Genomic DNA, 11,983 nt, shown 5'->3' with positions numbered 1-11,983 from the left:
TTAGACACATATACATGTATATGTATATATCTGGGTATATGTATACCTACTGAGCACCTAGCAGGCTACCTTATGAAAATTGCCACCACTTGGTCAGTACCCTGTTTACTTCTTTTATATAGAACATTTAAAAATATTACAATTTAACTTTTTGGTACATAATGGCTAAAGAAAGCCGATTTAAGGATATTTTTGTGACTTTTTGATATGTATGCCTTTGGCTTTCAAAGAATTGATAATTGTAATGTTGACTTCTAATGAGATACACTGAAGTAGAGTGGTTTAGAAAAAGGAAAATTATATCTACCTGATAGGAATTAAGAACTGAGAAAGAGAATAATAACAATGTGAAGCCCTTAAGAAAAAATTTAGATCTCTTCTTTTGGGAAGTCCGTGTCAGAAGTTACTGTAGCTAGTGGGTGAGTCTGGGTGATCCATCAGTACACAGATCTTAGCTGAGACCTTGGGAAACTCCTGGAGGTCAACACTCTACTATATTATAAATTCAAACAGAATATTAAATCATTATATTGAAATGAAACAGCAGAAACAAAATGTGGCAATTTGGGGTTGGGAAGCTGTAATAAGTTCTGTTAGGCAACGGGGCATGTAATTTTAGGAAAATACCCAGAGAATTTTCTTAATGTGCACACCTACTGTTTATGATAGATTGAAATGAAATTGACTTGCATAAGATGTATATCATTTGTTGATTATGGCACAGACACATGTTCACAAAGTCTTACGTACAGAATATTTATGCAAAATTCCACATTACAAAACAGAAAAGTGCAGTGCCCTTAGCCAACAAAAATGAACTTGTGCAGTAATAAATTAAATTCCATTAAAACTGACATTAAAGCTATTAAAGTGTTACAATATTAGATGTGACATGCAAGAAAAACAATGACATTTCAGGCAGGAACATCGTGCATTAATATTTGCAGTCATTCATAGTATTTGATGGGTTTTAACTATATTCTTTGCCCATTGAGCACTAGGAATCTGAGGTGATTCCAATCTAACATTCAAAACACAATTTATATTTTAGTCTCCTAACCAATGATTTTAAGGAAAAAGCCAATACTTCCAATAGTGAGATCTAGTAAATTTTAGCCACATACTGCTATGTAGCTGCACAGTAAGAATATTCCATCAGACCAGATCTAAGGAAAGGAAACATTTTACAATTCTACCTTTTAGACAGTGCAATCATCTCAGATTCCTCCTACCTTTTTACTGCTGCAAACATATTTGAACATGTCAGGTTTGCACAATAAGAAAATGGCTTTGTGGAATGTGTTATTTTTTGGCACAAAAATATTTCCTAATACCTCAAATCAAAATTTTCACCCACAGCAAAATATCAAACCACAGAGGTGCTTCACTGGTGCTTACTTATCTATGTAGAAAATTGTAAGAATGGCCAGTTGCTTCCAAGAACTTTGTATTGACTAGCAATCATTTCTCTTTCAAGGAATAGCACCAATATGATTACACCTCAGACTGGGGAGTGCTCCTTCCAAGCTCTTTAATTCCCTGGAGAATTCGCTTCATATGGCCCACTTTCGGTATCCCCAGATCCTAAAAAAAAAAAATAGAAAAGAAAAAGAAAAAGACCAAAGGTAGAAAGAAATAAAAAAAAAAGAAGAAGAAAGAAAGGAAAGAAAAGAAGAACGAGAAAGAAGTTTATTGATAAGAGAAAACTGGGGACTAAATATTTAACCAGCAAGTAACACAGTTAGTATTCAGTACATCCATTTTAGTTTATATGCAATGATTCAAGAAGTGAAAGCTAGAAAAATATTAATATCGCTAATAAAAACAACCTGACATTGAAGAATTCCCAACTGATAAAAATCACATCTTACACAAACTCTTAACTGTGACATTCTCATAAATTATATACAGTGGCAGTTCTTCAAGAGTCAAAACTAATTTAGTTTCTCCTTTTTTTTTCCCCCCCCAGATAGGCTCTTTGGGATCTCTGAGAAAAATGATGTAGGACACCAGGGCATCCACAATTAGCTCTAAGGCAATATTTCTTGTGCTAAAATATTAAATTTAAAAGTAAGGCTTAATTCTAGAGGAAGATACCAGTGCCTGCTACATAGATTTAGACTGCAAATGCATTTGCAGTTGCATTAAAAGTCTTTGATTTGAGAGGAATATTCTTTATATATTGTAATGGGTAAAAGTTGCTTATAGTTATCTGTTGGTTGATGCTTTCCCTCAAAATACTATTGGCTCTTTTCCCTCAGAATTATCCTTCTAGTTTCTTAAAGAACTATCTTTCTATAAGTGCTAAGAATTCAATATTTAACTTTCAGAAATGGATGATGACTTCAGAGTGTACATAACAGGTGCTTTGCAAATATTTGTGGCATGAATGAATTAAACCCATCCAAGATAACCATAATATTCACTACGTGAAAAACTGAGTTAAGGCCTCCAAACTCTACAGTTTCTTTAAGTGCAATAGGTATAATCAGTTTGCTAATGTGTGAAGTCAAACAACCTCTTCACAAAATAAAATTTGAAATATTTAAAAATATTAAAAAGATGACTTCCAAAGCAGCCTAAAAAACATAGTCATAAGATTATTTATCTGGGAGGACAGATTCCAAATATCTACCCTATTATGTAAATTAAGAGTACTATTTATTTTTAAACTTTTAAATGAAATAGATCAAACTGGTTTAAATCTTTTTCTCTCTCCTTCTCCCCCACACCTTTATGAGATCTGACCCTGACTCTTTATGAGATCTTTGAGTTCTGTAGTAGCAATGCTACTGATAATTTTGAATCCTTCTGGAAAATATTCTTTCCATACCCAGTGCTATTTTCAAACTCAAAATAATTTCAGGATAATATTTTTATAATATTTAACTGACCTAGAAAAGTATTTTCTTATATGACACAGGACATCCAAAATTAGTCCTAAGGCAACTATACATTTCCTGAGTATGTGCTAAATATCAAACTTAAAAGCAAGATCAACTCCTAGAGGAAGATGCCAGTGCTTGATACCTAAATTTGGAATGTAAATGCATTTAGAGTCATACTTAGATTCTTTTGAGTGGAATATTTAAATATTCTTTATACTCTGTGATAACATAAGTATCTGATTATTAAATATATTTAAATATGAAATATTTTATTTTTAGGCCATATACACACACTGTATTCTCAAGAATAAAAACTTCTTTGAGGGAGGTAGACTCTATTCAGAATTACTATTTTGATGTTATAAGATGAATGTTTTCCGTGGAGTTATACTAACTTCTTAACTATATTTTCTATACTTCAGTTTGAATTCAATACTTTTGTATCTTCTAGGGTATAGGCTATGATAAAGCTATGTCATCACATTTGTTATATCTTTATTTTTATCATATACTATATATTTTATCATATATCATTATATATTAATTTTTGTCATATCCTTTATTATTGCCTTTTTCTTTCTGTGAATAAATAAGCCTAATTTTGCCAAAGCATACTTTATGCTTATACTTCTAGCCATACACATACAACTTTCCAAATAGAAAAAACAAAAAACAAACAAACAAAAGCCATCCCTCCCACCACCATGTCTTTACCATTTTCTCTGGTGTCCCTCCTTTACCTCCTGCAGTGCTCCAGCAGGGAAAATATTGTAGTCAGTTTGCTTCTTTATCTGCTAAAGCACATTAGAAATATTTTCCCTTTCCCAGCTTTAGACTGTCACGTTGCTGTAAGTGATAAGGAAGTAATGCTTGGGACACGCTCTGAGCAGGAGTTAGCCAGGTGAAGGGTAGGGGGAGAAGCACAGCCAAAGTCTACTCACCCCCAAGGTGAGAAAAAATTCAGTATTTTTAAGCAACTGAAATAAGACCAGGGTGGGCGGGACATAGCCCGGTGAGGGGCCAGAGACTGCACAGGAGGTTGAGTACATAGGCGGAAACTTGTAGGTCTCCATAAAGATGTGGGTCTAGATTCTCATAGAAATGGGAAGCCACTGAAAGGTATTTCTCAGAGATGTGATAGACCTGATTGATGATTTTTAAATACCACTCCAGTTGCAATGTGGATAATGGACTGAGATAAAGAGTCACAGTGGAAAGACCACTTAGGACGCTACTGACTTCACACAAGCCAGAGTGGACAGCAGCACTTTCCGCAGTAGGACTGTGGACAGCAGATAAAGAGAAATGAGTGCAGATTAGAGTTAACAATGATTTGGTGATGGGCTCCACAGGTTACGAGGAGATGGATGAGGAAGAGGCAGGTGCTGAGTATGACTTTGGGTTTCTCTGCCTGGAGTACCCAGAGGACCAGAGCAATGACTTATTAAAATGCAGGGCACTGGAGAAGGGGCAGAATGGGAGTGGAATGGGAGATGAAGAGTTTGGTTTTGGACATGTTAAGACTGATTATCTCTGTGCCATGTGCAAGAAATCAAGTGGTCAGTTGGCAATACAATCCGAAAGTCACAAATTAGGTCAGGCAGGGCTGGAGAGAGAACTCGTGAGCCACTGATCTAGTCATAAGTATTAATAGCATTTGAAAAAATGGGGATGGACGAGATTACCTCAAGAGCAGGTAATGCTTCACCAACATGTAGAGACTATTCTCAAGGGTCTGCCCCTGCGGACAGCTACAGCCAGAGGACGATGGGAGCTCCTCCTCTAGCTTCATGGTTTTGTGCTACAGAAGGCTCTTGCTGTAACCTTTTCTTTTTCCATCCCCCCACACCTTGTTTCAGAGCCAAAAGAGTTGAAAAGGACAATGTCAATACAAATTTCTGACAGAAAAATTTTAAGGGAGAGAATGTAATTTGCGTTAAAAATAAAAACAAAACAGAACCAAAAAAGCCCCACGAGAAGCTAAAATTTACTAAAATAATTCTTAACCATCGCCTTTCTACTCTTCTCGGCGAGGTCCTGTCACTCTAACGTTCCCTCAGTGTATGTTCGAGCTTTGTTTTATCATTCTGCAAATATTTGCTTCATTCCTTGTGTGTGGATATCTGTATGTTTATATATGTTTGTATGTGTGTTTATACGTATATGTTTTTTATATACACACACAGTCTTTTCCTTGAATGTGTGCTTATTCATGGCAAATGAGAGGCAACCTTCTAGAGGGCAGATACTACCTAGAGAAGCTGGTATAAGATATTAATCAGTAGCTACTCAGTAAATACTGTGGTTTGCCAAGGATATCAGAAGTTATACAAATGTGTCGGATATAATGACCCCCTACATTTACTTTTTTGTGTACTCATTTCAAGTTTTGAAGCCAACCTTTGCTTTATGAACTCTAATACTGTATGTTTTGCTATGTTCCAAATTTAGGACTCTCAGCTAAGGTAATTAATTCATCTTTTCTTTTATTATTTTTATGGCTAAAAATGTTTAGGTATAAGTGGTGTTCACCTGTTGATGTGCTAAAACTCTCTATGACTCTGTTTAATAAAGATCTTTACTTTATACTACCCATTATCTGTTCAAAGATCTTTGCTACCATAGGTATCGATGAAGGCACAGTAGTTCATTAATTTGTTGGGAATTCACTGTATCATGATTCAAAGCATTTTAGAACTTGGTCTACAGGAAAGGGATCAACTCCAGCAAATGTTATTACTTGAATTTTAAAACGGCCGTGTGTGGTAAGAAAATATGACAAAATCCTACTCCCAACTCATGGACAGAATAGGCTCATTTGGCTATTTCTACTATTGAGTATCTACCCAAAGAATAAAAGGGAATTGCGGTAGATCATGGATTAATAATTTTCCCTCTGTCATAAATAACAAATAGGATCTGAGCTGCTTTTTAGCAAAAGCTAGGCATGGTTTTACCCTCATTTACTAAATAAAATATTAAATTTCTTTTTCAGAATAAAAGAATTTTCACAATATGTCACGGAAAGGAAATTTAAATTTATTGGTCTAGCTGTTTGTGTGACTTATGAGTGGCTGATTTAGAAACACGACAAAATCATAGGACTTTAAGTAGCTATTGGTATAAGTCTCTCATTTAATTCCATACACTAGAAAGGCTTTTTTATTAGTATTTTGAATTAACTTTTAGTTGTTAATATTAGAATTTCTTTAGCCATTTTCAGTAACAATTGCTAATTTGGAAACATGATCCATTTGGAAATACTAGCATAGGAACAGTCATATGAATGGGTGCAGAGAAAAATTACTAAATTCATGCTGAGCATTAGCTAGAATAGAGGGCAATTTTGACAGGAAAATATTGCTGACATTCTTATTTTAGACAGCATACAAGGAACTCAGCCCACAGGACAGTAAATGTTAGATTATGTAACATAAGCCAAGCTAAAGCACGTAACAGAAGAGGCACAGGAGAAAGGATTCTGTTTTGCAAGAATATTTTCAAGAGCAGAAGAGTAGCACAAAGGAAATACCTTAAGATCTCGCCTTTCCAGATGCAAAAGTTCAGCCCCTCTGATGTCATGACGGATGAAGGTATCTTTGTACTCTCCCAAATTGAGCAGATCCAGCCAAGCAGCAACTTCCTCTGTGCCCCATTTCTGAACTACCAAAGTTAAGAGCAAAACCCCCATAATTTCTACATGCTCAATGCATTACAAAGCAAAGGCTGGCCAAAAAGGATGCAAAACAGAGTGTAGCGGCAGTGCTAGCAAAGGCAAGGTTAAAGGTCTCGTTTCAACAAAACTATAGTTCTGGTTTTTCCCATGCAGGTTACAGACTCTCAATCAACACAAAGACTTGACTATACAAAGACATTTACAGCCGTGCATCCATGCTTAGCTTTATTCCAATTTCTTCATTAAAGCCACCCAATATGCATCCAAAAGTTATTTAACATCATTAGGATCAGTGGTGCAAGGTCTACATAAGCTCTGATGGTTTTCCTAAGATCATGCATGCAAATAGCTATAGACTGCAATGAACTACAAATGCTAATTAAAATTTAAAATGTAATATGAGCTACTCAATTTTAAACAAACTTTTCTGCTTAAGGTCTTGCTAACTTCAAGTGTTGCCTACATTGGTTCCATTATACTACTATTGATAATAACAGCAATCAATGTATTATTAAATCAATTTATCAATTTAATATTTAAAAACTCCATCAGCACTGCTAAGATTAGTTATGTTATTTTTCAGTATGTATAATCATTATCTTATATATTTTATTCAACATTGATTAGCTTGACTAAAGCCTACTTATTTGCTGCTTCTGGTTTTTAAATGCCCTTCAGTAGCTGCCCTATGAACATCACAAATGAGGTTTTATATCACTTTTTAAAAAATGAGATAACTGGCCAGGCTCAGTGGCCCATGCCTGTAATCCTAGCACTTTGGGAGGCTGGGTTGGGAGGATCACTTAAGGCCAGGAATTCAAGACCAGCCTGAGCAATAGCAAGACCCCATCTCTACAATAAATCCAAAAATTAGCCAGTCATGGTGGCACACATCTATAGTCCCAGCTACTCAGGTCAGGAGGATTGCTTGAACCCAGGATTTTGAGGCTGCAGTGAGCTACGATGATGCCACTGAACTCTAGCCCAGGTGACAGAGCAAGACTCTGTCTCAAAAAAAAAAATTAGATAGCTAACTCAGAAGAATTTATAAAATGATTTGATTATGAAAGGCAGCTACCATCATATTCATAGAACTTGAAGATGCTTCAGCACTAGTACAGTGAGTAAATTTAAACTTTAAGGAAAGGTGAAAAGGGAACTAGAAAAACAGCAACAAAGAGAGGGTTTAATCTTTGCTTGAGAATGCAGGTATTACAGTACATAGTCATAATTATCAAGGGGTTAAAATGGTGTCCTTAAAACAGGAGAAAGAGAACATATAATTTTATGAAGAAAATATATTTGGCAAGTTAAAGGAGTAAATGAAAGTTTCTGTGTTCCATGTACCAACATGATCTAAATGGCGAACTTTGAAGAAGAAAAACAAATTACACACTGATGCTTTGAATTGCTGTTGAGAAAGATAAAAAACCATCTGAACAGAGACATCCATGGAACAAAGTAGAAGCAAATTAGCAACCACCTAATTTTCTTGTGCGCTTCATTACTACAGATTCCTACCAAGACTTTAACATGTTTTATGTATGACATGATTTTTTATGGTAAAATTCACACACAGGAAATTCACCACTGTAATCATTTTAAAGTCCACAGTTCAATGACATTTAGTATACTTATAATGGTGTGCAACACTCACCACTGTTAGCCCTGGGACATTTTCATCACTGCAATGGTATCACTTTAATAAGTTATTTTTCCATAATGTTATGTTTCCCTTTCCCACGTGGACCACCTACCAGGCTGTGAACTTGTCTTCTGCTTCTGAACCTTTTCCTTTTTAAATTTTGGCACTATGCGGAATACTGTGCTTCTGCTGTTTCTTTTGGTGCAATCCATAGGAGGCTCCTGTTCAAATCAAGCAAGAAAAGAATTTTTTTCAGGATATCAAGAGAAGAAAAACCCACTCTGATAATAGAGATAAAATAGGGATAGGTTATAAACATTAACCATTGTAGAACAGTTTTAACTTCTTCAAAAAAAAGTTCATGATGTACTACTGGAAATGTACCAATTCCCATAAAGTGTCTTTGTTCACATAAATGCCTGTTCTTACTTGTTCAAGAACAGTATATTTGAAAGTAGTATTCAAAATGCATTTTTCCCTAAATATCTCTTTTTCAGAGATGAGTTCAAATTCTATGGTGATAAGGTGTACATTTCCAAAGAAACAGGTTGAATTTACATACCTCATCCTCATTTGGGTGTAAGATATAGTAAAGCCAAGGAATCTCTGTTAACTTCTGCAACTCCACCTCCACCGAGTGTAAGGCATCAGACACCCGCTCTTCATGCGGAGATTCCAACTGCTATTCACCAGCAGATTAAAAAACAAAACAAGACTCATAACAAACATAACAAGCCTCAAATAGAACAAATTATTTTATTTTGACAGTGAACATCCTTACTTCTTATTAGGCTATTTTTTTTAATTAAGGAATTTGTTTAAAGTAACATTCCTTTATATTTCATTTTTAAAAATCTGGATAGATTTAATCTAATCCTTACTTCTCAAAGATTGTATAAGTAGCTAGTGAGAATTTAATAACTTCACAGAAGTATTGCTTTTGGTGTTTCTTCTATGTAAACCCCTTTCTTACCTCCTTCTAAGCATCTACCTACTCATTCTTATTTGCATAAGTGATTAGTCTCATTATTCTACTTATTTGTGCCAAAATTCCTTCCAATTTACATAGGTCACCAGGTGAACAAATAATATTTCTTAAATTGGCCAAAAACTTGTCATATAAAAAGAACCTCCAGAAAAATCTCCTTGAGAATTTAAAGAATAATTTTAAGAAAAAAACCCATGAATCTCAGAAAAATTTGTGATGAAAAACTGTTGTAAAAATCAGGACAAAGCAAAAGCTAAATGGCTTGTAATCTGGAATAGGCTTTGGATACTTTAAAGAGAATTTAACTGGTCACCTGTTATATACATTAACCCATTTGAAACAGTTATTAAAATACATTTATCTGTCCAATGCATGAATAAAGGTGAAATAAACACTATCATGCACAGAATTGGAAGGCAGTCGATTGGCTTCTAGTCCTGGCCTTGTGACTATGTAACTAAGGGAAGGTTAATTGAATTCAGGAGACTTAGTTTCCTCCTCCAGAAATCACACATTGTGACTAGATTATTTCTGAGGTCTCTTCTAGCTAACCAATACTTTTATTATAAATCACTTTAAAATTATAGAGTTCTTATATATATGTTCACAGAATTTTAGAACTGAAAGTTCAGAAAGAACATCACTGTTTTTTATTATAAACTTTTTTTTTGTTTCCTCTTGTTATTCAAGGTATCTACCAATTCTGGTAGTTAATAAAAATATGAAGATTCTTCACTCTGTTATATAAAATTTACTACTTTCCTTTAAGTCTAAGAATATATGTCTTATAAAATTGATAAAATGTTATTAATATTCATTCTAGAAGTAAAATAAAGAGTAAACCCTACTTGCTCTCAAATATAATCAACTCTGTATTTGTGATATCACTATTGCCAAAGGTTTTGGTAAAATTCACTGGTGTACATTTTAAGCCAAATATCCACATTTGGCAATGACAGAGAAGAGTGGGGGGTGTCCTTCCATATTAACATAAAACAACTGGTAAATATTAGCAAAATTGTACTCAGCAGGTACTTCTGGTATATAGAGAACAAAAGTACATAATAATTTATGCTTCTAGTTGTTGTCAGAAATTGTCTTAAATGTATTTCAAATAACACAAAAAAATACATGTACTCAATATAAAAATTGAGACCCAAGTCACATCTCAGTAGATTTTCCATAAGACTTATTTCAGAAGAGCAGCAGAAGATTCTGGTTAACAACAGTGGTGACAAAAATAGCCAAGAAGAGGGCTCCATTGGTTTTATCAAAAGCGATAACCAATGTTTCTTCCTAAAAGTTTTTTTCTTCATGGCTAAAGCAGAGGCAGCCATCTCTTGTCCTGCAGAAGCTGTGTCTCACTTTCCTGTGGAGGTGGGTAAGAGCAATGGCCTTCATGCAGCCTGTAAGCTTCTGCAAAGGTGGCACTCTCCTGGCCCACAGGCAAACAGAAATTCCAAGCCCAGGCACTCAGTAGCTAGACTGTGTGATGCCCCTCCCACTCACTCACCCACTGTGCCAGGTACTGTGACTTCTAATATCACTTTTATTTAGTTGTATATTTGCCCAGACATGAGAGCCAATTACTGTCAAAGGAAATGTTAAAGATCAGCACGTATCAATTAGTCAGAATTGTTACAAGGAAGAAAAAAATAACTAAGACATTGGGCCTTCTACACAGTGCCAACAGCGTGTGTGAATAAGCCACAATCGAACTCTAGGTGGCAACAAGACCCAATACGCTAGAACACTGGACAATGGTGAGGTATTTTTATAAAGCAAGGCTGCGTCTGGGGCTAACCAAACAGGGCATCCGCGGGCTTCTAGCATTTCTGATGGAGGTCCAAGAACTGCAGTCAGATTCAGCCTTTGCCTAAACTTGATTTCCAGGACAAACCTGAAGTAAACTGGGGATCGCTCTTGAAATTTAGTTCTTTGAACCACTACGTCTAGAAAGTGTCCTCTTTTAAGCAAATCTGGAGGACCATACCAGTCATATTTCAAATGTTAATTCAGGGTTTAATAAGACCCATGGCTTCCTCTGCTCGTGTGCAGTAACAACTACCTGAGGAATGTCTATTAGGCTTCATAAAGCTCAAGTCTCTCCAAGCTGACTGGGGAGAGCAGGACTGCATGAAAACATGATGGCACGTGTGAAGGGAAATCTTTACTCCTGTTAGCCTGAATCATAACTCCCCATTTCGATCATACATGTTGAAGACAAAAGCTGGGTAAAAAGGAAGCTCTAGGTATGGAGGCCAAAAGGCTGTTTCTGCCTTCGAGTCTGCTGAATGCATGTTCTCTAATGAAGGTGAGGCCCAGACATTTATTTCATCATTCTTATGTTATCAATCATTTTCTTTCCTTACCAAAGGAACCCTGCCAACTAGTAAAGACTCCGTTTCATTATACAGCGCCTTCACATTGATGGCTATTTCAGTGGCGGTGTCTCTAGTAAGGCTCTAGAAAAGAAGAATATCAAGGACATGTGATTCTATGTTAAATTTGGATCCCATCATTAGTAAATGCTTTCAATTTTATTCCCACAATTTAAATTCACAGCACAAATATTTTTAAAATTTACCAAAATTCTATAATTGTAAAATTTCATACTCGTGTTTATTAGTATGATTATCTCTTCTAATTATTATATCACAGAACTAAAAAAATGCTCTGACTACAGTGAATACACTCAGGATCATCTCTCCTACCTACAAGTATGTATATGCTAACACCAACTTGTATCTATTTCCATAAAAAAGCTAAGTCAGAGAAAATGGTAT

At 35.3% G+C, this 11,983-nt stretch overlaps 1 protein-coding gene across 4 annotated transcripts in view; it reads right to left on the bottom strand.

Annotated features, from left to right (window-relative positions):
* Positions 1–472: 472 nt before the first annotated feature.
* DGKH (diacylglycerol kinase eta) overlaps positions 473–11,983 on the bottom strand; it is a 159,938-nt gene continuing 148,427 nt past the window's right edge. For 3 of the 4 annotated variants that reach the window (XM_045566814.1, XM_045566815.1, XM_045566817.1), the window contains 4 exons: positions 11,570–11,662; positions 8,772–8,891; positions 8,322–8,430; positions 473–1,584 (listed from right to left, as the gene is read on the bottom strand). In XM_045566814.1, coding sequence (XP_045422770.1) covers positions 1,532–1,584; positions 8,322–8,430; positions 8,772–8,891; positions 11,570–11,662 — 375 coding nt within the window. In that variant the 3' untranslated portion in view covers positions 473–1,531. Of the gene's footprint in view, positions 1,585–6,420; positions 6,552–8,321; positions 8,431–8,771; positions 8,892–11,569; positions 11,663–11,983 lie in introns of all 4 variants that reach the window. The other variant, XM_045566816.1, reaches the window with a different exon arrangement.

This window comes from Lemur catta, chromosome 13, assembly GCF_020740605.2.
Source record: "Lemur catta isolate mLemCat1 chromosome 13, mLemCat1.pri, whole genome shotgun sequence".
NCBI classification, from domain to species: domain Eukaryota; kingdom Metazoa; phylum Chordata; class Mammalia; order Primates; family Lemuridae; genus Lemur; species Lemur catta.
This window is presented reverse-complemented; position numbering and strand designations above follow the sequence as displayed.